Source organism: Biomphalaria glabrata, chromosome 12 (assembly GCF_947242115.1).
Source record: "Biomphalaria glabrata chromosome 12, xgBioGlab47.1, whole genome shotgun sequence".
Lineage (NCBI taxonomy): Eukaryota > Metazoa > Mollusca > Gastropoda > Planorbidae > Biomphalaria > Biomphalaria glabrata.
The window spans coordinates 286,109-312,204 of record NC_074722.1 but is presented as its reverse complement, the minus strand read 5'-3'; the positions used below and the strand labels follow the sequence as shown (position 1 = coordinate 312,204).

The following is a 26,096-nucleotide window of genomic DNA, read 5'->3' as shown; positions in this document are numbered from 1 at the left end:
AATAGATAAGATAATAATAATTAATATACAAACAATATTTCAATTCATTTCTTTTATTTCCACAAATAAATGAATGCATATTATGATTTGAATAAATATATCTATATATTAAATTATATAAATATTTCTCATTGGATAGCTTGGATATAATACAGGTACAAAAAAAAAATACACTGTCTCACATTTACACATATTTATATATAATTTAACTACTATAATTATGAATGTACACAAATTATTTTTTTTAACACACATTATTTCAAATATTCTAGGTAAACCAGCCTATGTATTAGCTGATATGTTTAAAATTCATCCCACAACTGCATCTAAGACAGGGGTGGGCAAATTACAGCCCGGGGGCCGGATGTGGCCCAGCGGAATGTTTTATGCGGCCTGCTGACACCTACAGCAGACATGCCTATAGTCCCGCATTATGCGGAAACGGCCCGCAAAATCATCAAAAAAGCTCACATGTTCCGCCGTTCCGCATTCACGATTTTTTGTTCCGCCAAGTCTGAATTCCGACACTAAAAAAAAATTGCCATTTTATCATTATTTATTAATAGTGCGAATTGAAAATACTGAGTGCAAAATAAAATATATATAGGTCTGTGTTTATTGTTTACATTTCATCTACTTCCGGACCCGGTGTGTCCTAAATTTACGAAGAAATGGTTGAAGACTAGAACTAGATCTACATCTAGTTCTAGACATAGATCTCTAGATCTACTGATCTAGTAGTCTAGGTCTAGATATTAGAATTAGATCTATTCTTAGAATCTAGTAAGTGCTAATTAGCCAAATAAATTTATTATATTCCATTCAAATCCCTTTCTTTTCACTTTCACGACAATGGCTCTACTACAGTTACTTACAGTACTCTACTACTACTAGATCTAGTACTACTACTAGACTAGATAGTTATCATAATCTATGATAATCTATCATCTCATCTAGATCTAGACTCTAGACAATCTAGTCTTAGTCTTAGTCTAGACTAGGCTACTAGATAGGTCTAGGTCACTAGACATCTAGAATCTAGACTAGATTTAGATTAGAATGAATAGATTTCAGTAGATCTAATCTAGTCTAGATTGTTTTTAGATTTTAGATGATTTGATAGATCAAATAGATCTGACTATTCAGTATTCTAACACTAACTCCTTGAACTGGTTTCTAAGTAATCTAAGAAACTTTCAAAAGGATTTAAAAAAAGATCTAGACCTAAATTAATTAATTAACTTGACTTAGACTTAGACACAGTAAGTCTAAGGCCTAAATAAGGCTATTAGATCTACTTTTCTTATTACATAGTCTAAATTAGTTTCTAGATCTAGAAGTAGGGCTAGCACTAGATAACTAGATCTAGAAGTAGACTCTAGATCTATCTAGAAATAGAAGGTGATAGATCTCTAGATTCTAGATTTCTATGTATCATTATGTAAATTTAGTTCTTAATAAGTCTATTATAGACTATAGATTTAGACATAAATATTTAGATCTCTAATATAATTATTATAATCTGTGTTCTTAGACATAGAGGACTTATTAGATATAGATCTAGACTAGTACTAGTAGACTCTTAAATTATTTTAGATCTAGAACTATATACAAGATCTAGTGTGACTAGAGTAGAGCCCTAGAATTAGAAAAGGATAGATAATCAAGTAGATCTAGAATAATCTAGACTAGATTTCACTAGATCTAGTCAATAGATTTAGTCCTAGTAGTAACAAATAAAAATTGTTTGTTTTTTTAGTTTTTGTTCTATAGGAAGGTTTTTGGGCCAAAGTCTTGTTCGGGTCTCTTGATTTAGAATGCACCATTGAAGGACATGGTCAGCATTCTCTGGTGATGGGCAAGTTTCTCTAGTCCCGACATTTAACTTCCAGAACATATATTGTCTCATTCAGTGAACAAGCCTTTTCCTTTGTGGAAACTAAACAAGCATTACTACTGGTCGATTTTGACTGACTGTAATTTGACAGCAGTCACAAGGATAGAAACTAGTAAGCTAGTTCCACAGTTCCGGAACATCATGCATGAGTGTAAAAAGTAAAATACTGCACATTAAGTACAACTGTATATTTGTCAGGATATTTTAATGTAAAATGACAACAGCAATTTGAAAAAAAAAAAAAGGAAAATTGGTTTAAATAATTGCTAACTCTTGTTGTAATTCCTTAACCTGAAGTGTGGGGAAAAAAAAGAAACGTGAATATAATACAGTGTAAATATGAATTAAAAGACATTCTACACAGTTAGCTTAGAGTGCCTCTATAAGTTGTATATAAATATGTGGCCCGCCATTCCCAATTTTTAAAATAATGCGGCCCTCGATACAAAAAGGTTGCCCACCCCTGATCTAAGATATTCATGTACTGTTTTGGATGTTATGTATGTCGACATATCCGATTTGATTTTCTGGCCCAATAAGGAGAGTCTCAGGACCAAAAAATTTATTTGTACTTATGACAGGAAGATGACAGTAATAAATGACTGTTTTGAAATTTTCATTGAGAGACCTAGCAGCGTTAAAGCACAGGCACAAACCTATTCTTCCTATTAGCACAACACAGTAAAATATCTGATTGGAACTCATTACTTTCAATAAATGAATTAAAAGTATTTATACTAAGCTTTATAGTTTCTTTGGATTTAATAGCCTTTAAATTTTTATTTTTAGAAGTGATGTTGTTCACAAGAGAATCAAATTTAACTTTTTGTTTTTTAATGAGGTGATATCAATCTCAGAAACCTTAGTTGGCAAAACTTTTTTAAGCTCTGATGGATTTATCCAGTAAGATAACAAGCCTGTAACTGTCTTACTCTCTTTTAGCCTGGTGTTGGCTTCCAGCATAAATAAAGTGTCTGCCACATTTCTTCTTCTTCTTCATCGTTCTCATTGTTATGTTGGAGTGTTCATATGACTAGACCAGTACATGAGATGAACTGCGCAGTGGTTTCCAAATCAGGGAGCTCTCCATATAGTTTTCTTTCTATTGGGGTGATTTGGGGCCAATGTCTTATGCAGGCCTCTTGGTAGAGAGAGCAGTTTTGGAGGACGTGGTCGGCATTTTCTGGTGATACTCCACATGGGCAGATTTCACTGGTTCCAATTTTGAGCTTCCGGAACATGTGTTGTCGCATTCTGTTGTGTCCGGTCCTGAGTCGAAAGATTAGACGTTGGTCTTGTCGGGATAGCTTATAGTAAGCGTCATCTTTCTTGTGATTTGGATGGGAGTTCGTCCATTTCTCATTTATTTTATCTACAATTAATTTCTTCATTTCTTCTGGATAGAGTGCAGAGTTTACTTGTGAGTTTGTTCTCCCACTCTTGGCGAGTGTGTCAGCCTTCTCATTTCCTGCTAGTTGTATGTGAGCTGGTATCCATTGGATAACAGTTTTTTTTGCTGTTGTTGTTGAGCTTTGTAAGTGCTGTTCTGAGGTTTTTAATATGAGGGGAATCAGAGTTTTGCAAGCTTTGGAGGGTTGTTTTCACATCTGTTAGAAAGACAATCTGACTGTGAGGGGAACTTGGATGATTTGCTAACATGGTAGCAGCTAGTGCTAGTGCTTCCCTTTCTGCTCTGTGACTGTCAGAGAACTCTCCAGTTGCAATGGATTTTTCTAGTTTTCCTCCATCTGGCCATTCGATAAGTATTCCAGCTCCTCCATTTGTGGTGGCTTTATGGGATGAGCCATCCATGTAAACTCTGATCCACTGATTGCTAGGGTAATTGGTATGTAGAAAACAGTTCACTATTTCCTTGAGCTCTGTTGGTCTGTAATCAGATTTTCTTTTTATGTTTTCAATATGGTCCCTTGTAGTAGGAAGAGGGCTTTCATCCCAGGGTAGAGATTCATTATAGTGTATTGAGAATTCCAGAGTAATTTTTTCAAGTTGGTGTTTCTTTTTTAGGTTTAGAGATTCCTGTATGAAATTGGTCCTTTTGAGACGTTTTTTTGTGCCAGTTTTGTGGATTTTTGTTCTGAGTGGGTGCCTCTCCAAGGTTTCCAATTTAGTGAATAGGAAAAGGATTTTTATTTCTCTTCTTTCATCCAGAGAGATCAGGGCAGCGGTTTCCTCCATAGCTCTTATGGGTGTTGTGTTGTTTTTATTGCTCCTGTCATTATCCTTTGACCAATATTTTGAACCTTGTCTATTTTTCTTAGGTTGGTTTGGGCTGCTGAGCCCCATGCTGTGGCACCATACAGGTCTTACATAACTGGTATAGGTCTTTTTCAGGATGTTGTGATTAGCTCCCCAATCTGTGCCAGCTAATTTTTTCAAGAGGGATAGTCTCTGGATGCCTTTACTCTGTGTTTTATCTATTTGGTTTTTCCAGGTTAGTCTCGGGTCATAGGTGACTCCAAGATAAGTAGGGCTGTCATTTTTTTCTAAAGCTTCCAAATCTAATGTTAATTTTATTGTTTGTTGTTTTGTTGACAGTGAGAATATGGTATATGTGGTCTTTTTTGTGTTGATGGACATGCCCCAGTCTTTGGACCAATTATTGAGTTTATCAAGAGCATCTTGTAATCGAAATTTCGATGTTCCTACATATTCTTCTGTGCTAATTATGGCAAGGTCATCTGCATACATGCTGCTTTTAACTTTTCTAGGTAGGTTTTGATTTAGATCGTTTATGAATATTAGGAAAAGTGTTGGGGATAGGACTCCTCCTTGGGGGACGCCATTTTTTATACCCACTGTGTGGCTTCTTTGTCCTTGCATGCAAACTAAGACTTTTCTATTATTTAGATATTCCTTTATCCAGTTGTACATTCTGTGAGATATGTGATGCTGGATTAGCTTGAGCAAGAGACCTTGTTCTCAGACTTTGTCAAATGCTTTTTCTAAGTCAACCCACACAATTGTTGTTGGTTTCTTTTCTCGAAAGCCGTCTTCTATTTCTTGTGTGATGAAGGCAATTTGATCTTCTGTTGATCTGCCTTTTCTAAAGCCAGCCTGGGCTTCAGTGAGTAGGTTATTTGACTCAAGGATCCATGTCTGCCACATGAGTGCAGGACTCACCAAGTCCAACTATACAAGAACAGTGGGCTGATAGAATAATACCATCTTCTTCTTATATAATACACACGTTACTTCAAAAAAGAAGTTGATTACGTCCTACGCGTCATGCATTTAGTCATGCATATTAACCAATGACTTAAATTCTGCCAAGTCCCTGGTTTTCCTGGCTAGCTCAGGCAACCCATTCCATGCTCTAATAGTACTAGGGAAGAAGGAGTATTTGTACAAATTTGTCCTAGCATATGGGACGAGGAATGTGCCTTTATCTTTGTGTCTTTCAGAGTATTTTATTAAATTTTGTTTTTGTATTTGAAGATTATGGTTCAGTGTTTTATGTATGATTGCTACTTTACTTTTGAGCCTTCTGTCCTGAAGGCTTTCTAAATTTAGTGATTTTACTAAAGGTGTTACTCTAGTCAAATGTGAATATTCGTTTGTTATGAATCTCACTGCTCTATTTTGTGTCTGTTCCAGTTTCTTAATGTTTTCTTGAGTTGAGGGGTCCCAAACGGAGGATGCATATTCTATTATTGGCCTAACCAAGGTTAAATAACATTTTAGTTTTATGTTCTTATTTGATTTATAGAAATTTCTTTTAATAAATCCTAATGCTTTGTTTGATTTTTTTGTAGTTTCATCAATATGTGGATTCCATGATAGTTTTTCATTTGTTATAACACCTAGGTATTTTGCGTTTTTAGTCTGTGTTACTGGTTTGCCATGAATAAGATAAGGGGAATTAATTTGTTTTAGTTTTTTTGTTACTCTTAACAACTGACATTTTTCTGGGTGGAAAGACATGCTCCAATTTGATTCCCATTTCTGTAATTCATCTAATTCTCTTTGTAAAATATCTGTGTCTTGTGTTGTTTTTATTGTTCTATATATTATGCAATCGTCTGCAAATAATCTGACTTTTGTTCCTGAAGTAATGCAATTTGGTAAATCATTTATGTAAATTAAAAATAGTAGTGGACCCAAGACTGTTCCTTGAGGTACACCTGAGTTTACTGTTATCGGTGTTGATTTAGAGCCATTTATTATTACAGTTTGTTCTCTCCCTATCAGAAAATCTTTAATCCACTGATGCAGTGGACCATTAATGCCGAAATATTTTAATTTTTTAAGCAAACTATGGTGGTGAACTTTGTCAAAAGCCTTAGAAAAATCTAGTAAGATAGCATCTATTTGTTCACTATTATCTAAACCTTTTGAAAAATCATCAATTAGTCCTATTAGTTGTGTTTCACATGATCTATATTTCCTAAAGCCATGTTGGTATGGTGTGAGGACATTATGTTTGTCTAAGTGGTTTATGATGTTGCTACATATTATGTGTTCTAGGATTTTACATGTGATGCTGGTAAGCATATGCCCTGCACTCTACATTTGATCTTGTCACTGGTTACCCAGCATACAGAGACAAAGAATATGAACATTTGCAAGTAAGTTGTTTCTTGGTCATCAGGAATTTGTAGCCAAAGAAACATCCATTTAGAAAGATAAAACTATTAGTAGCCTAATGCAAAAAAGCAGAAGTTGCATGGATAGTGCATCAGTGCTTGGACATTGATTCTAATCTAAAAATGAATAATCCTAAAACGAGTCAGTAAATTAATTATGTTACAAGCAGATGAGACTCTTAATCATACACCAACAGATTCATCTATAATAGATTATGAATACTTTAATCTTGATTAACAAACAATAATATGTCAATTAAATTACTCCATTTTTCAGTTCCTTCTCTTCCTATTTCAACACAAATTTGCACCTTTCCACATTCACACTATGCTGCACACGTAACAAATTACCTTACAAGTGAACAATTCAGCAATATACAGAGCATATAGGATAAATGCCTGATGGAGGATATCTTACATCCCTGAGTAGAAAATAGATCATGTGCCACCAAGCAGATATAAGACCTGTTTGATCAAAATGGATGTTTTTTGTATGTCATTTGTCAGGAGTTAAAAAAAAGAACACCACCAAAATGTTATTTAACCTTTGTTTTGGATTCCTCAACTCAAGGAAACATACCAATACTAGAACAGTCTTAAAAAAAAAGCAGTGAGGTCAACAACTAGGTCAGTGAAACACTAGGTTTAGAGACTTCAGGATCAAAAAGACATTTAGTATTGCAACAAAAGTACATAAACTTAACCGTAAATAAACATTTAAAAAACAAAACTTGATAGAGAGACAAATAAATGATTTCTAGTTCTTTAAATTCTCAATTGATCTTTTTCAATCACAGAATGAGTCTGCCAAATATAGCCAATTTCATAGTACAATTATGTTAACTGTATGCCTGCTTTGGACTGATGGCTCTGGGTTTGAAATCTGCCACCATCCTCTCCCATCCTACATGAGGTTTGTGATGGGAGGAAATAGTCTTCAAATTTCTTAAGTCATTGAGTGACTAATTAACATGAGCAATTCAATATCATTTTTTTAAAAGTCTGCTGGTGTGTTTGACTGATGCAAACATTATTTACATACTTTAAGTGTAATCAACATGATCAGTGCTTCTCTCTAACAATCTCTATTTATAACGTTTTTGAAGTAAGGTCTGTATAATATAAGATAAGAAGATAAGATATAAAAAAGAAAAGCTTATAGCTATAAATGTTAAAATTATCAAATGAAAATCTTTAATCTACAAAAAAAAAAAAAAAAAAAAAAAATAGGTTTAGTGTTTTACAGTGTAAGAATAATACAATACAAATCTTTAGCTTGTGATTAATTTGTGAAAGATTGTCCCATACTAAAGAACTATGAAATGAAATAATATTGCTCTTCTATAATATTAGTGCAACTCTGATAGACACTTCAGAGAGTCTAGTTGACTAGATTGAAACTGTTGTGAGAGACAACATGACCTTTCTTTTCACCTGGGAAAGATCATGACAGATGGTTGACAAGGGGTGGGAATCTACTGGAAAGGTTGAACAATAACAATATCATGCTAACCCCCACTCTATACTTATGCAGTCATTAGTCAAATCATTGTTTTATGGATGTAGAGCCTTGACACTTTCAGCTGATTCACAAATATGGATGTGAGTCTCAAGATTATTTCTTTGTTTACATATCTAAATATTTCCTACACTATGCATGACACAGATTTAGAAAATAAATATAATTAGCTTTAGGAACTAAGGATCACTAAGAACAGCAAGAGACTGATACAAATGGTTCCTGGTTATTTCATTCACAGTCACTTCATCCCAGTCAATTCATCTTTGGTCACTTCATCCCCTGGTCATTTCATCTCCTTTTCATTTCATCCCCTGGTTATTTCATCCGCTAGTCATTTCATCCTCTTATCCATCAAATAATAATTGTAAAAAGTTTGAAATTAACAGTATTTCATTTTATTTCATTTACAAGACAAAAACTGTGACACATTAAAAAAGAACAAAATATAATGTCATTAAAAATATAAAAGTTTAACATTTATAGATATAGAGCTAATGTAAAGATTGTTTTGCGTGTTAATTGAAAGATAAGATAGGCTATTGATAGTTGGTACAGAAGACAATCCATTGATTCGTATTGCTGTACATCATTCTTAATTTCTTAGCCAGTGTTACATATTTCTTGCAGTCAGCATTTATTAGAAATTAGAAAAAATAAAATGTTATATCTGGGTTTGAAATTGCATGCTCATATTCAAGAAAGAATGATTGACAATTAAAGATAAAATAAAAAAAGATGGCCATCAGGAGAAAAGTTATCAGCAGCATGATCATAAGTATTTTAATCGTTTTCATCTCTCAAAAGATATTCATCACTTTCACCACACATTTACCTCTTTTGATAAGTAATCAGCCTAGATCGGCATGATCATAATTATTCTAATTGTACTTGTATCTCTCAAGAGATTTCCCCAACTTCCACCACACCTTGGCATTTGTTCATAACATTAACACAAAAAGTGCAGGATAATATTGGCATCCCTATAGCAAACAGAAACAATAGAACTAAATACAAAGCCTGCATTTCAATATATCTACTTATTTACATATATTATTTCACTTCTCAAAAATTATGAAGACTGGAAGGAACAATATAAACACTATAATAACTGTCAAAATATCAAAAAGTGTTCTAAATAAACATATTTATATATTAGATAAACAAGGGCTTAAAGGCGAAGCCTTAACAGCATAGTTACACAACTAGAAAAAAATATTTAAATGGGGACAAAGTGACCAAGGATGAATTGATTGGGGATGATGTGACCAGGGATGAAATGATCAGTCACCAGTACAAATCATCAAATGTCTTGAAGTTGTGAAAAAGTTATTAGTTATTTAAAGCATAGAGAGACATGGGGAAAAATTTAAAAGGATTTCGCTTGAAAATTTTATTTCACCTGAAACTGTTTCTTAATATTCTTAATATTTTTAGATGTTATTTCATTTAGCACACTTAAGATGTAACAAATATACTTACCTAGCATAGCTCAAGATATACAACATTTTATAGGAACTTGAACTTGCTGAACCTTTGTGTGTCTTACACGAATAACAAAATGATATTTCTATTGTATTACAGAGTTGCACTATATCTCCAGGATTACCAGTAAATAGAAATACTGTTTCAGCAAGTAATATTTTCATTTCTAATTATAGTAAAAAAAAAAGTTAAGTTCACCTTTCAGACCTTGCAGTCTATAGGGCAGATGATGAAAAGGTAATCTTTTTCTGTGGCCCACAGTTAACAAGGGTATCATGATGCCAGCACAATGACCAACCGCCTTTACTTTTCCCAACTAATGTCAGGTACCCATTAGAGCTTGGACTCAAAGGCCCCCAAAGATCCTGAAATTAAAAATTGCAGCCTTTACCAGGATTCGAACTTGGGACACCCAGCTCAGAAGCCAAGGGCTTACTGCTCATCCATTGCACCTCCATTTCTAATTATACAATTATGAATATGTCTAAGAATGAGGGAAAAAGAACTATAACCTTTTTTTTCTCCCACAATAACAATGACCTTATCAGTCACCTGCAACTAGGGATCATCTCATGGAAATTAGAGGATGGCCTGGACATTAGCTATGGTCAGAACAATGTTGTTTTCCTTCTAAGTGGATGGCAAGCTAAGGCTAATGAACCTTTCCTACCTGAAGATTACCTGGCTTAGTTGCCAGTTGTTCAACTTTGCCCCTTCATTCAACAGATGAAGTCAACTTCATACAAAATCTAGTTTTTTATGTGGAGAGAGCTTATAGAACACCTGACTATGACTATGGGAAAGAGGAAATATAACAATAAAAGCACAGAGATTCATGCCAGGTAAATATAACAATAAGGACAGAAAGCCTGATAATTATAACAATGGAGATACATGCTGGTAACTTAAACAATGGAAGAATAGAGATGCATGTTTACTAGATATAACAATGGTAAAAAAAGATAACAATGGAAACAGATATCCCCCAAAAAATAAATATAATACTGGATATCTAATTTTTTATTCATTGACATCTAATTTAATGAAATAGAACACATAATCTTATCTTATCTTATCATAAGCAAGAAATGCAAGATGTTTTAAGAAATATATTATTGTATTTGTCATCATTTCAGTTGGCATTGCTAGAGCAGCATTAAGGCAGTCAATGAATGTAACTTATTTGGTGAGCATGGAGCCACCTGGTCTGGGATTTTTGTTAATATTGATGCCCACCACAGGAACAGAACAATCTTACCCTGGGAATCAAACTCTGAGGTAAGCAAAGAACAAAGCCTCTTTGTAAAAAAAAATGCCCATGGAAAGATAACAAAAGTAAAAAAAAAAAAAATTATGTGGGCAGACTCTTGACAAAGTGCAAAACAATGAGTCCTAATAATGTAACTAACTTGAAAGGTTCTTTTTGGGGACTTGATGGTCAAAGATATTAGCATAGTACATGGGCTCTGGTGCTGTGGCTAGTTCGGAGATCTGTTTGTATCCTCAGAGCTTATCTATATTTAACCATATTTTATTCTCCTCTTTATAATCATTTTACCATTGTAATATGAGGCCAAAGAAAAAAGAATGTATGTACTAGGTACTAGGCAGCCTAGCAGAGAGACTTCATTTTTGTAGATAACTCTACAACTGCTATTAGTCTTACATCTCCTATTCTCAACCACAGCAACTCTTTCTATTTTCAGTTTGTATTCATGTTTAATAGGAACTGACATTTATTTTGAATATCCCATTATTTGGTCTCTGCACAGTCCACTACATGGTTTTCATTTTGCATGATTAACCTCGCTAATTCAGACAAACTGTTCAATGCTCTAATGACACCGGGGAAGGAATACTTGGACAAACTTGTCCTAGCATATGGAAAAAGAAATGTGCTTTTATCTTTGTGTCTTTCTTAGTATATTATTAGGTGTGTTTTGTATTTGCAAATTTTTGTTCAGTGTTTAATGTTTTATTACTGTACTTTTTAGTCTTTAGTTCAGAAATTTCTAAATTTAGTGACTTTACCAATGGTGTTACTCAAATGTGAATATTTGTTTGTTATAAATCTCATGGCTCTATTTTGCATCATGTATTTCAATTTTATGTTTATGTTAGGTTGTTTTCATTTATTTGGGGGGGGGGGGGGAGGTAATTACTTATACCAATTATTAAATCATATCATTTAATGAGCCATAAAAAAAATTGTTACTTGCTTTGAAAATAAGAAATATGCAGTACATATGCATTGCAAATAAATGAATCTACAGATGTAGCAGGACTAGTTGAAAATAAAGCACTTTTATGGCATAATGTGAGATCTAGTCAGTTTCATCAGGAAACCAAGCACTTGACTACTCTGCTGCCATGTATATTCCTCAAAACCTAATCTTGTGAACTTTCAATGGACAAGAATCCTGGATCTTGATATTTGCATACTCTTGTATCCTTGAACTTTTCGAAATGACTTTTTTTTTTGTATCGCAGGACACTGATGCCTCTCTTCTATTGAGTGTAAGTTGGCCTGCATTAGCCATAAATGAAGATGATGTTAGAATGAAAAACAATTGAGAAGGTCCTTCGCAAGTTAAAAGGCAACTTTGGTATCAAACATTTTCCTAGAGATAGGTACAAAACAGCTATAGAGGACAAAAATAGAAAGTATTACCGCCCTGCTGAAATAAAGGTATGAGTTTAAAAAAATTGTTTAAAAAAATAGTTCTTACTTTACATTTACACGCTTTGTTTTAAGTTTGTACATTTTTGTTTCAAGTTTCTCAGTACTGTTTTTTTAACTGAAGTAAACAAAGAAAAGTCAGTTTATTCAATCTTTAGCCACAGCAACAAAACAGCAAAAAGAAACTACATCCTAAAAATAGACTCTTAGCCAATAAATAAAGAAGAAAATCCAACATATCTTGGTGTAAAACTAGACCAAAGACTGTCTCTAAAACACTTTATGGCAGATTTAAAAGAAAAGGCATCACAAAGATTAAACATAATAAAACACCTAGCAGGATCATCCTGGGGAGCTGAAAAGAAAACCTCAAGACAGTTATACACTGGATATGTCTGGATAACTGTCACTCCATACAAGTAGCTGCCAACAAAACCTATCAATCATCATTAGATACAATCCAAAACCAAGCCTTGCGGCTAATTAGTGGAGGTATGAGAACTACTCCCACAGCAGCCTGTGAAATAGACTCCAATATTGAACCTCTTAAGTTAAGGCGCAACAGAGCAGCATTAGAAGCTATTGAGAGATACAGAAGGTTGGAGGACAATCATCCAAATAAATTACTAACACAGTGAAATAGGAAAAACAACCAAAAAAAGCAAAGGACTCTGATCCAACTTACTGACGAACTAGCCCTAAAACACCACCTACCCAATAACAGAGAAAAAATTACCAGGTTTTCAAACATTACACCCGGACTTAACTACAAACAACCAACCATCAAAACACATTTACTAAATAACACCTTAACAAAAGAATCAAATCCACTGGAGCTCAAAGTAGGCACGCTTGAAACAATCGAAAGCTATAAAAAAACAGCTATCCATATTTATACAGACGGATCGGCTTTCAAAGCTACCATCAATGCTGGTCTTGGTGCCTTCCTGGTCTTCCCTAAAAATAAACACTTTGAGATAAGCGCACCCTGTGGCGATTACTGCTCAAACTTCCAAGCCGAAATTGAGACAATTACCATAGCACTTCAGACAGTGGAAAACAAATTATATGAAGGAGTGCAACCACCATCAGATATTGTTGTCTTTACAGACTCCCAATCTACTCTGCAAGCACTTAACAGCAGCACCTCAAACAGCCCAAGAGAGTTGACAACACTCATTGTGATAATCCACCAGATGATATCAAAATTAAATATCAATATCACACTACAGTGGATCCCTGGACACATTGGCATCATGGGAAATGAAAAGGCAGATAAGCTATCAAAGGCAGGTTCATCTATGGAACAACCAGATAGACCTGTTAACTACCTCACCCTAATGTCAATGTTAGTCAACAATCACAAAGAGGAGTGGCTCAACCAATGGGCATCAGGAAACACAGACAGAGCCATGTACAGAGAAATGACTAAGCCTAACAAACTGGACAGTATTAACTTCCTCCCCCGCAAAGAACAATCTACAATCTTCCAACTAAGAACAGGACACACACCACTATTAAATTACCACCTGAACAAAATAAACTCCACACAACTACCCCTTTGCAGACACTGCGCCCACCCCTTTGAAACCGTAAACCATATCCTCTTTGAATGCCCCTCCCTAACCCACCTTAGGCAGACCCTACTTCCACTACAGCCCAACATAACCAACACCCTCTACGGCAGTGCTGAACAACTGAAGAAAACAGCACACTTTTTTTCCTTGGCACAGTCTGCAATAGACCTCACAGCTCAGCAGCAATAAAGCTGGCTAGAAGAAGAAGAAGAAACTGAAGTAATAGTACATCTCCCACAATTTGAATTAATCTACCCAAAGAACCCAACTATGTTTACAAATTAAAAAAAAGATTATATAGTACTAAAAAAAATATTTATGTTTTAATTGGTTTTAAAAATTATTTGTTCTGGTACAGGTGCATTTCAACTAAGCACAAAGCCTCCCTATTTCAGATAAGTTTCTTTTATAATGTGCTTCAACAGAGCCATGATGTTCACCTGTCCAATTCATGATGAGTTTTGAAAAAGGAACAAAAAAATATTTTTAGAATAATTGAAAATGATAGAGCCTAGCCTTCTGAATGAAACCTGTCCCACATCTCTAGTGTCACTTCAACCCATACTTATATCAAGTCAATTGCTACATTTAAGATTATCTTAAAATATTTGTTTGATTTTCAGTTTATAAGCACAGTAAGACTTTCTGATCTTTTGGCATCATTTTACAAAGCTCAGGTAAGGCTCATTTTTCTTGTTTGTTTTACTTTACTACCTTAATGTAAAAGTATTTGATCAGTAGTTGTTTTTTTTTAAAGGCTAAAAAATCTTTCAAAACCTTCCTTGGCTTTTTGAAGGATCATCTGAATCATCTTCTTCTTCCTCATTCTTATTTTTATGCTGGAGCATTCAGATGACTTAACCAATATTTTTATTTCAACTGCGCAGTGGTTTTAATCAGGGATCTCTCCATATAGTTTCTTTCTATTGGGGTGTATTGGGGTCAGTTTCTTGTACAGGCCTCATGGTAAAGAGAACAGTTTTGAAGGACATTCTCTGGTGACACTTCACATAGGCAGATTTCACTGGTTCCAATTTTGAGCTTCCGGTACATATGTTGTCTCATTCTGTTGTGTCCAGTCCTGAGTCGAAAGATTAGGCAGTGATCTTGTCAGGATAGCTTATAATAGGCATCAATTGTTTCTTGTCTGAATCATCTAAAATAAAACATCTATTAACAGCTCACATCATATTTAATGTATAGTTCGTTCATTATAATTCATAGGACACATCTGTCCTCTAGGTGGCACATTCCATTTTTTTGTGCCTTTGTGATGAGCTTGGAATGTTTGGCTGCATACTGGGTAAATGTAAGGTTGTGTGGATTTCTATATTATTTCTTTCAAGGCTGATTTTTTTTATCCTTTGCAGTTTGTGCTCCTATTCTCATAGTGTGGTGTCCATATGCTCTATCATTTAGAGCTAAGCTTCATGGTATGCCTTCTATACACTGTCCATGATTCAAAGCATAAAGAATTGATGAGAGGAAAACAGTCAGACTGACCTCTAGTTAAGTTTGTATGGTGATGGCTTCTCTGTGCCAGACACTTTTGGTCATTCTGTCTTAGCTATTTGGGAGTCTATGTCTAGGTATCATTATGTGTCAGAACCAAGTTTAAGCTTGATATTTTAAGTTCCTAAGTTACTTGATCAGCAAACCTTTCTTCTCTACTATATCATGTAATGTATGCTAAAAATGGTTGTTGTTTTTTTTTTTTTTCAATATATAAACAAATATTTAGTGAGGATAAGACAGTTCAAATATTTTTTTTTTGTTTTGAAGAAGACAGAAACTGCCAGACAGTCTATTCTGAACTCCCAAGAGTACTCAAATTACCAGGTAAACGTTTGTGATAGGATCTAGTAACTGTTGATTATTATGAACGAATAATAATAAGACTCTGGATATAACTTATAAGACATGAAATCAGCTGTTTAATCTAACGCCATATTGGTTGACAACAACAGTTACAAAAGATGTTACTCCCAAACACCGATTGGTGCAACCTATATAAAACACACATCAACATCCTTCCCTTTCTATAGCTAACAAAATACATATTAGAAATATTTGCAATTAAAATAACAAACATTAATAACTCATCATATTTTATAAATATTATAACAACTAAAAAAATAAATTTCAATTGAGAGTGTGACACATATAGAATAAATATTTCAACATGCATATTAATATTGTCATAAAAATTCTTAGTACATATATATCATAATCCCTATGCCACACAGGTCTATTTGTTTCTCGAGTGCTAGTTCTTGCTGGCATATTTCTATCGCAATTATTGTCTGGTACATGAGAAACTACTTCAGACTGTGATGCATGTTGAGAACAGTTATCAGCAAAATCTGGCCTTTCATTATCTTCATCATCATCCAAGACATTCCCATCATAGACATCAGTGTCATTGTCTTTCAAAATAGTTTTACTTGGCCTAATATGAAATCTGTTGCGTATGTAGAGTCCTCCATTATCTCCCTTGATCTTATAAGATCTTGGAGATGGATGTTCCCTGATCATTCCAGGATATCATCCTGTTTGACCTGGGTTTTGGTAATAAATAGTTTGCCCTAGATGGAGTTTTGGTAAATCCCGAGCTTGCTTATCATATTGTCTTTTTACTTGTCGTTTGTAATTCTCTTTTTTCTCAGCTACAACATGTTCACTTAAACACTTTGAAGTGCTGGGAATCAATGTCCGAGGACTTCTTTTGAGACACATTTCAGCTGGGCTAAATCCAATACATTGCTGAGGTGTATTTCTGAGTTCCAGTAAAGCTTCATAAGGATCATCACCATTATGTTTAGTTTTCAGTATTAGATTCTTCATTAGCTTTACAGCAGCTTCAGTCTTCCCATTTGTTCTCGGATAACCAGGATCTGATCTGATGTGATTGATGTTCCATCGCCTTGTGAATCTCAAAAACTCATTTGAACTAAATTGTTGACCGCCATCTGTTACTAACAATTTTGGAGCACCAAGGCGAGCAAATTGTCTTTTTAATTTTCTAATCACATCTTGTGATGTTGTTGTTGAAAGATAATCATACTCAATAAAATTAGAGTAATAATCAACAGTAATTAGATACTGTCTTCCATCCACTTCCATCAGGTCAGCTCCAACTTTTTCCCATGGAACATTTCCTTCATCATGTTGTATAAGTGTTTCTCTCTGGTTCATAGGTTTTCTTTCTTGACAAGCAGTTCATGTCTCTGCCATCTGCTTTGTTTCATCAGCCATGCCTGGCCAGAATATCATCTGTCGGGCCCTCCTCATCATTCCATCATATGCAATGTGTGCTGTGTGCAGGTTTTTCTTCATTTCTTGGCGCATACTGAAAGGTATGACTACCCTTTCTCCTTTCAAAATTACTCCATTACTAAGTCCCAAAGTATCAGCAAAATCAAAATATGGTCTTATCATGTTGTCTAAATCTTGTTTTCTTTGAGGCCATCCATTCATAATTTGCTTTGATAATTTATTTAATGTGTCATCTAAGTCTGTTTCTTGTTTTATTCTTTCTAATAATGGATCCGGTATATCCACAACTTGTCCACATACGTTAAACACTTCATCTTGCATCTCCTCTTGATTGCACAGTCGTGATAATGTGTCAGCAATGTGTAAACTGTTTCCTTCTACCCACTGAAATGAGAAATCATAACGATTGCTCCTTAACATCAAGTTTTGTAATCTTCTTGGAGCCTGGTTTAGAGGCTTCCTTAAGATGTTTGCAAGTGGCTTATGATCATTTACTATTATGACATGTCTTCCAAATGTATATTGATTAAATCTTTCTAGCCCAAAAACCACGGCAAGTAGTTCTTTTTCAATCTGAGCCCACCGTTTTTCAGTTGGTGTCAATGCTCTAGCGGCAAAGTCTATTGGTTGTCCTTCTTGCATTAGTACAGCTCCAAGTCCATGTTGACTACTGTCCACTTGTATTTCCAGTTTCTTGTCAGGGTTGTAGAATATAAAACTGGAGTATTGGTAATCATTGTTTTTATCTTGTTGAATGCCTCTTCACATTTTTCAGTCCATCTAAAATTGCAATCTTTCTTTGTTAGTTCTCTTAATGGTTTAGACACTTCGGCTAGATTGTTCAAAAATTTTGACAAATACTGCACCATTCCACATAATTTTCTTGCTTCCTGGCTATTTTCTGGTTTCTTCATTTCCAGAATAGCTTTGATCTTCTTTGTGTCAGGCTTTATGCCTTGTGCACTAATGCAGTGTCCCATGAAACTTATCTGGTCTTGTTTCTATACTGTTTTCGTTTCATTTGATTTAATGCGTTTCTCTTTGCATCTCTCTCTTAATCTCTTCAGTTTGTCAGAGTGATCTTTTTCTGCTTCTTCTTTGGACTGACCACATCCCACAATCACGATATCATCAGCCACATTATTGCATCCTTCTAATCCTAACAATGCTTCTGTTAACTTCTTCTGGAATATTTCTCCACATACACTTAGTCCAAAAGGAAGTCTTGACCATCTGTACCACCCATATGGTGTGATCATGGTTGTTAGTAGACTAGACTTTTCATCTAGACGTACATGCCAGTAAGCCTCCTTTACGTCCAATTTAGAAAATATTTTAGCATTTAGGAACTGTGGCATTACAGCTTCCTAAGTTGGTAACTTAAAATGTTCTCTTTTTAAAGCAGTGTTTAGATGTCTTGGTTCAATGCAGATCCTTAAATCCCCATTTGGCTTTTGAACCACAGCCATCTGGCTGACCCAATCTGTAGGTTCATTTACAGGAATTAATATTTTCCTTTTTACTAATGTCTCTATTTCTGCTTCCACTTTCTTTTGAAATGCAAATGGTATATTACGACAAGGTGATACCACCGGAGCTATGTTCTCATTGATAGTTAATGATGTTTCACCTAAATCTCCCAGATGACAATCCATTGTGTTTACTTGTGATATGAATCTATCTTCATTTAATGTGATCAGACTTAAACTTTGGCATGTTTTACGGCCTAATAAGCATTGATAGTGGTTCTCTACAACTGTGAATGTTACCAAATAATTCTTTTTGTTTTTAGGATTTGTTATTATTAAGTTAGCAGTGCCCTCGGTTTTTAATTTGGAATTATTCCACAATGTTAATGTTTGAACACTCTTCTTAATTTGTGTCTTTTTAACATATTTCTTATATATAATGTTAACATCTGCTCCTGTGTCCAGTTGAAATCTTATTGGTTGACTATTTATCATGAATAGTGCTGTCATTCTGACCCTATTTATGTTTAACACATTAATTGAGTTTAATTGTTCCTCTTGGTCAAATTCATCCATTGCATTATGCATATGTATTTTATTCTTAGTCTTACACTTAACTGCAAAATGATTTTTGCCTTTGCATTTATTGCAATTTTTTCCCCAAGCTGGGCATGCTGTTCTGTTCACTGCATGTCTGCCTCCACAAAACCAGCAATCTATTAGGTTGTTTCTGTTGTCATTTTTCTTCTGTTCTATCTTATCTATCTTCACAACAGTTTCCTTATTTATCTTTGCCAATCCTTTTGATAGGAAAAAACGACTGGCTGCATTTATAAAGAATCCTTCCCAGGAAAACCTAAAGCTATTCAGGATAGCTAGAGCAAAGGCTAGACAAACCATACGGTCAGCCAAAAGGAATTCCTGGAGAAGTTTTGTCGGCAGTCTGGATGCCAAAACTTCTGCTAGAGCGGTTTGGAAGGCAGTAAGGCGAATCAAAGGGAAAGAATCAAATGCAATAGGGCATTTGAAAAACCAAGGACGAACTGTCACGTCCCCCAGAGAAATAGCTGACTGCCTTGCATCCTCAATAGCAGAAAAATCATCCACTGCACACTACACGCCAGAGTTCCAAAAAGTCAAAACCAGGGAGGAAAGACACCCCATTGATTTCAGGTCAGAGAACAATGAAGACTACAACAAACCGTTCTCGCTTGAGGAACTGAGGGAATCGCTGGACAAGTCACATAACACAGCGCCTGGAGAAGACGAAATCCATTACCAGTTCCTCAAGCACCTTCCCGAACCCTCATTGGCAGTCCTGCTAGGGGTCTATAACTGTGTGTGGCAAACAGGCGCTTTCCCAAACAGCTGGAGGAAAGCCACAGTTATACCGATACCTAAACCGGGAAGAGACGGCTCTGACCCAGCTAACTATCGACCAATAGCACTAACAAGCTGCATCTGCAAAACCATGGAAAGAATGATTAACAGTAGGCTGGTCTGGTACCTGGAAAGGAATAAAGTGATCTCAAACTACCAGTGCGGATTCCGGCAGGGGCGGACAACAACTGACCACCTGGTAAGGCTGGAAGCTTATATTAGAAATGCATTACTCAGAAGAGAACATCTAGTAGCTGTATTCTTCGATATAGAAAAGGCCTATGACACAACCTGGAAACATGGCATTCTACGTGACCTGGCGCTTATGGGGCTTAAGGGACACCTCCCCCGTTTTGTGGAGGAATTCCTGAAAGATCGAAAATTTCAGGTTCGAGTGGGCAACTCCGCTTCTGACACTCATGACCAGGAAATGGGTGTACCCCAGGGCAGCATTCTGTCAGTCACCCTGTTCAACATTAAAATAAATAGCATCATAAATGCGCTGTCCCCTGGCATAGAGTGCTCTTTGTATGTTGATGACTTTGTCATTCTTACTTATGGGAAAAACATGAACACCTTAGAAAGGAAATTACAGTTATGTTTAAACAAAATTCAGGGTTGGGCAAACTATAATGGTTTCAAATTCTCAGACTCCAAAACAGTTAGTATGCATTTTTGTAATCTAAGGGGACTCCACCCAGACCCTGAACTATTTATACACAAAAAGAAGATCCCTGTCGTGAAAACTACAAAATTTTTAGGCCTCACCTTAGATTCCAAATTTAATTTTCTCCCCCACATTAAGGAACTTAAGAAGAAATGCCAAAAGTCATTAAACATACTAAGAGTACTCAGCCATACGGACTGGGGAGCTGACAGAGATACCTTGCTGCTGCTCTATCGGAGTCTAATTCGATCCAAGCTAGACTACGGATCCATAATATATGGAGCAGCAAGGAAGTCGTACCTAAAAATACTGGAACCAATACAAAATGCTGCCCTGCGTCTCTGCCTCGGCGCGTTTCGTACATCACCTATCCCAAGTCTCCATGTGGAGGCTGGAGAACTCCCCATGGATATAAGAATGAAAAAGCTTGCAATGCAGTATATAGTCAAGCTAAAATCCAACCCCACGAACCCTGCTTTTGACTCCATATTTAACCCCACAGAGGTAGAATTATACAATCGAAGGCCTAACGTCATACAGCCGTTGGGCCTTCGAATGAGAGAACCCATCCAAAATTTAACCCCACCCATTGACCAAATCTCTAAAATAGAAACCCCTCAGAATCCTCCTTGGCTAATGAATAAACCCAAATTAAATTTATCCCTCCTTAATTTCAAAAAAGAAAATACAGACCCAAGCATACTACAAGTCCACTTTAGGGAACTGCAGGAGAGCTACGGAGATTGTGGCACCATCTACACAGACGGATCCAAAATGGAGGGAAAGGTCGCGTGTGCCTGCTCCTTTCGGAACAAAACAATCTCCCGTAGACTCCCCGATGGCTGCTCCATCTTTACGGCCGAATTGCACGCAATATTGCTTGCACTTATGGCCGTAAAAGCATCAGAAAGGAGGAAATTTATAATCTGCTCCGACTCCAAATCTACATTGCAAGCTTTGGGGCGGATGAAGACTGACATCCCATTGGTACATAAGAGCCTGAAGCTGTTGGACCTAATAACAGCCGACCGTAGGGATGTCACCTTCATCTGGGTCCCCTCCCATGTTGGCATTGAGGGAAACGAAGCCGCAGACAGAGAAGCAAAGAGAGCCCTAAATCATGCGGTGTCAGGAACCCAAATCCCCTACTCGGACCTGAGACAAAGTATTGCCTCTGCCACCTATCGAGAGTGGCAGAACCGATGGGAGGCTGAGACTCACAGTAAACTCAGGCAGATTGTGGCGGATGTCAGGTGGCGGCCCACATCTAAGGGTCTGACAAGGCGTGGTAGCACAACCATGTCCAGACTTAGGATTGGCCACACCTACATCACGCACTCTTTTGTACTGAAGAGAGAGGAGCCCCCACTTTGCGAGTACTGTGACTCTCGCCTCACCGTGGAACATATCCTCGTTGATTGCCCCAGATACCAGGATGTCAGGGCGAAACATTTTAGAGCCACTAATCTAAAAACACTATTTAATAATGTCGACCCTGGGAAGGTACTGGGCTTTATTCGGGAAGTGGGGCTATCTACGAAGATCTGATTTCTGAATTTGTGAACATGCACTATTTACATTAGATTTTTACCAAATATTTAAATTTTTACTACCTTTACTATTTTAACTGTGAATAGACCTTAATTTTAATTATATTACTGTATAGAATCTGGCCCTTGTTGTTTAGAGAGAGAGTGGTCCTTGGGGGACTGCAGGCACGACATGGCCTAAATTGTGCCGATGTGCCTCAAATCAACAAATCAACAAATCAACCAATCCTTTTGCAGTTTGCTCGTATGTTTGGCATATCTCTATGCACTTCTTCAAGGTAAGATCATCATGATTCAGTAATCTCTCCTGCAATCTTTTCTCCACGGCGAATATAATCTTGTCTCTAATCATTCTATCCTTTTCTTTAAAATTACATTTTTCAGCCTGAGCTCTAAGCTGTGTAATGAACACATCACAAGATGACACCTTTTCTATGTTCCAAAATCTAAAACTTTCCAGAACTTCATTTTTCTGGGGTTGTAATAGTCGTGTAATTTCTTTAGTAATATTTGCGGGTCATTTACGTCTTCATTCTCATCATGCTGCAACTGCTCACAAATCTCTTGGGCCTGAGGTCCAGCACAATGTAATATTATTGCTTTTTGTCTGATTTTAGGTTTTTCTTCAGCTTCTATTGCTAACAGTAACAGTTCCACTTGTCTTCTCCATTGGCGAAAGTTTTCACTGACATTACCTTCAGTCACATTTAACTCTGTTGGTGGTTTAAGTAGACCTTCTGCCATCTTCCACGAAAACTTCACTATAGTATATCTACCGTAACTGAATAACCCCGAGCCTCTCTATATATATTTAATAATATTCTAGACTGAGACTCTGGAATCTACTAGATTCTAGATCTACACTTTAGATCTATTTTTTTTTTAAAATTTAACTAGATTTATATCACTGATATAAATCTAAATATAGTTCTTGTTACCGCTGCCACCATGTTGATTATTATGAACGAATAATAACAAGACTCTGGATATAACTTATAAGACATGAAATCAGCTGTTTAATCTAACGCCATATTGGTTGACAACAACAGTTACAAAGGATGTTACTCCCAAACACCGATTGGTGCAACCTATATAAAACACACATCAACAGTAACTATAATATATTTGTAAAGTTAACAATAGCTCTAATATAAGTGTTTGTATAAAATTATGCAATGACATTTTAACATGAGTTGTAAATTGTTTTTTTTTTAAGGCCCCTTCATATGTTGACCTAACAAAGTCAAAGTTGCCAAGGAGAGTTGAGTAAATAGAAGGTTTGTGAATAAACATTTATATAAGTTGTTTATAGACATATTTTACTATCTTGCCCTGGATGTGGCAAAATATGTAGGACACAGCTGGGGCTGTGTAGCCACGGGAAATACTGCATTCCTCGCTAATCTTCGGACTCTTAAGACAAGCCTTATTATTACTGGCTTACAAAAATGGAAGAGCTGCTATTAGTTTTGTGTGGTAGTATGACCATCTGACTGTCATGTTTAGATCTAAAAAACTATAAAAACAGATTTTATGCTATTTTGCAACTTGCTAAGTTTATATTCAACAACTAATAATTGCCTTGTCATAAGGAGTCCTTTTTTTAATCTTAAGTATCTGATCAGTTTTCTGTAAAAACTTTTCTTTTTTTTCTGTTATCTTTGAAAGATTCTAATTTGTTGAATCTGGGAAGAAATGGGCATATTGAATGGTTATCATTATGATAGTGTCAAGATGTATTTAATAATTATATACAATTCAAATAGCTAGTAACTAATTACATATTTGTATCATTATTTTTCAGCGCAAAAGTTTCATTTATTAACTTTTAAAGCAATAACACAGTTGAATGTTCAAGTATCCACCTGACTGATGAATGTTCAAGTATCCACCAGACAGATGAATGTTCAAGTATACACCAGATAGATGAATGTTCAAGTATCCACCAGACAGTTGAATGTTCAAGTATCCACTAGACAGATGAATGTTCAAGTATCCACCAGACAGTTGAATGTGCAAGTATCCACTAGACAGATGAATGTTCAAGTATCCACCATTTCATTAATTATCATATTTCTCTTTTAGGAAAATGTTTCTGTTTTCACTTTATTTTATTTTGTACCAGTCTATTATTTTGTACCATTAAAAATTTATATTTTATGTTAGTAAAAAAGATGTTTGAAATTTTGTAGCAAAATTTAAAAAAAAAATCTCCTCTCTATATATTAAAATAGTAATTTACTCAACTTTGGAATCCTATCACTGAACTGGGAAAGCTAGCTTTGATTGTTTTTGTTGTTGTAAATATCCATATGGATAGTGTGTATATTATGCAAAGGTTGATTATTAGCTGTTAAGGTTGGAATTTTCTTTTTTTTAATTTTTACATGATTTCAATGTTAAATACCACTGTAGTTGTCTTTCTGATAATGATGCTATGATGTGGTCTTGGTATATTTTTTCTGTGATTAGATGTTGTAACATATAGATATTGACAATGTACAAAGTTTATATACAACCAAGTTCATACATTAATCTATTTCACAATCATACAAACTATAAACTGCGTAAAGCTTTTTGTTATTATTAAAAATATAAACTGTAAAGTATTGGATACTAAAATGCATTTTAATTTATTCTTCCCGAGCTATACTTTATTGCTTCTTCATTTTGTGTGTGCACAATCTATTGAATTAATAATGTAATTTTTTGTGAGATGATTTGTGTTGGTCACATGTATAAGTCATTAGTTTCTATTATGATTTTTTTAAAAGTATTTGTGTAAAACCAGAGAGGTTTCCTTAAATTTGTACTTTATTAATTTTTTATGTTACATTTTTGTTTAGTTTTAATTTTACTTACAAGCTGAATTTGTATACATAGCTATGATTTGATTTGATGGAATTCTTCTTTTTATAAAATTTTACATGGTCTAAGGTTTTTGAGTTCATTGAAGCTTTTTTTCCAAACTGTCTGAAGAGTTGAACTGAAGGCTTGTGAAACAATAGGCCAGCAAAAAATAACAAAAGCTTCCTCTCACCAGCCTGACTGAAATGATTGTTCTGTCTGGAAGAGATCCTACTTGGTGTCTGTATCACACTACTATTTCCAATGCTTTAGAAGCTCCAGACACAGGGGCTAGAGATTGGCAGACTGCTAAGCACACCAAGAACTCCTGCCATCTTCCTGCTCTTTACCACACTCAACAATCCCCATTCCATTTGTGAAACAGAATGTTGACATGGTCATAAAGACTCTCTTCCCAACCAAGAATTGAGCAATGCTTTTCCATTCCTAATGAAGTCTTGTTTTCTTACTTCCTTGAAGCCTAATTGTTTTGACCCAGGGGTGGGGGGGCACTATGTTGTAGACTGGGATGTTTGCTTTCTGACAGCATTGTAGAATAATTATATTGTAATAAAATATTTTTCAAATAAAAAAATTAAATGAAACAAAACCTACATCTTGGCTATTAAAATCCAGGTTAATACTGCTATTTGTTATATAATGTATGTGTCACTGCCATGAGATGTATACATTGGATGCTTACATAAACATTGGTTTTGTGAAACATCAGTCAGTTGTATTTATGACCCTACTCTAAATGGCCTAGAATGTTGAACATAAGAGTACCAGTTCAATGTTAGAGAAAATAATAGTAAGTAGGGGAGACAATAAAAGAGTTTTAATATGTTCCATCTTCTTGTTTAGTCCACTTTTGTGAATTATAGTTGAAGTTTAATTGTGTTTAATCATATTAGCCACCCAACTCTATTGTAAAAATCGTATTATACAATGCAACTTTTATCTACAGATAATGACCCTGTAAGAAGGTAAAGTACCACAATGACCAACCAGCATTACTTTCCCCAACCACTGTCTGGTGCCCAATAGATTTGGTTGGACTCTCAGGCATCATTCTATGGATCATCTCGGTGAGATGAATGCCTGGGCATTAGCTGTGGTTGGAATGATGTTGCCCACACATCAGT

General features: G+C 35.4%; 1 protein-coding gene and 1 long non-coding RNA gene across 3 annotated transcripts; both read left to right on the top strand.

The window, feature by feature from the left end:
* The first annotated feature begins 236 nt into the window (after window positions 1–236).
* Window positions 237–10,223, top strand: LOC129922044 (uncharacterized). Its single transcript, XR_008774027.1, has 3 exons — window positions 237–783; window positions 6,383–6,483; window positions 10,054–10,223. It is a non-coding gene; the product is annotated as an uncharacterized LOC129922044 (long non-coding RNA).
* A 6,557-nt stretch (window positions 10,224–16,780) lies between these two features.
* Window positions 16,781–25,800, top strand: LOC129922043 (uncharacterized). Of its 2 annotated transcripts, none has more exons than XR_008774026.1 (3): window positions 16,781–17,118; window positions 23,321–23,381; window positions 23,909–25,800. XR_008774026.1 is itself a non-coding variant. In XM_056006120.1 (3 exons), the coding sequence occupies exon 1, from the start codon at window positions 19,979–19,981 to the stop codon at window positions 22,100–22,102; it is 2,124 nt and encodes a 707-aa protein (XP_055862095.1). In that variant the 5' UTR covers window positions 18,240–19,978; the 3' UTR covers window positions 22,103–22,382; window positions 23,321–23,381; window positions 23,909–25,800. The 2 variants fall into 2 exon arrangements, 1 of the variants encoding a protein (XP_055862095.1); XM_056006120.1 differs by lacking the exon at window positions 16,781–17,118 and adding an exon at window positions 18,240–22,382.
* The last annotated feature ends 296 nt before the right edge of the window (window positions 25,801–26,096 follow it).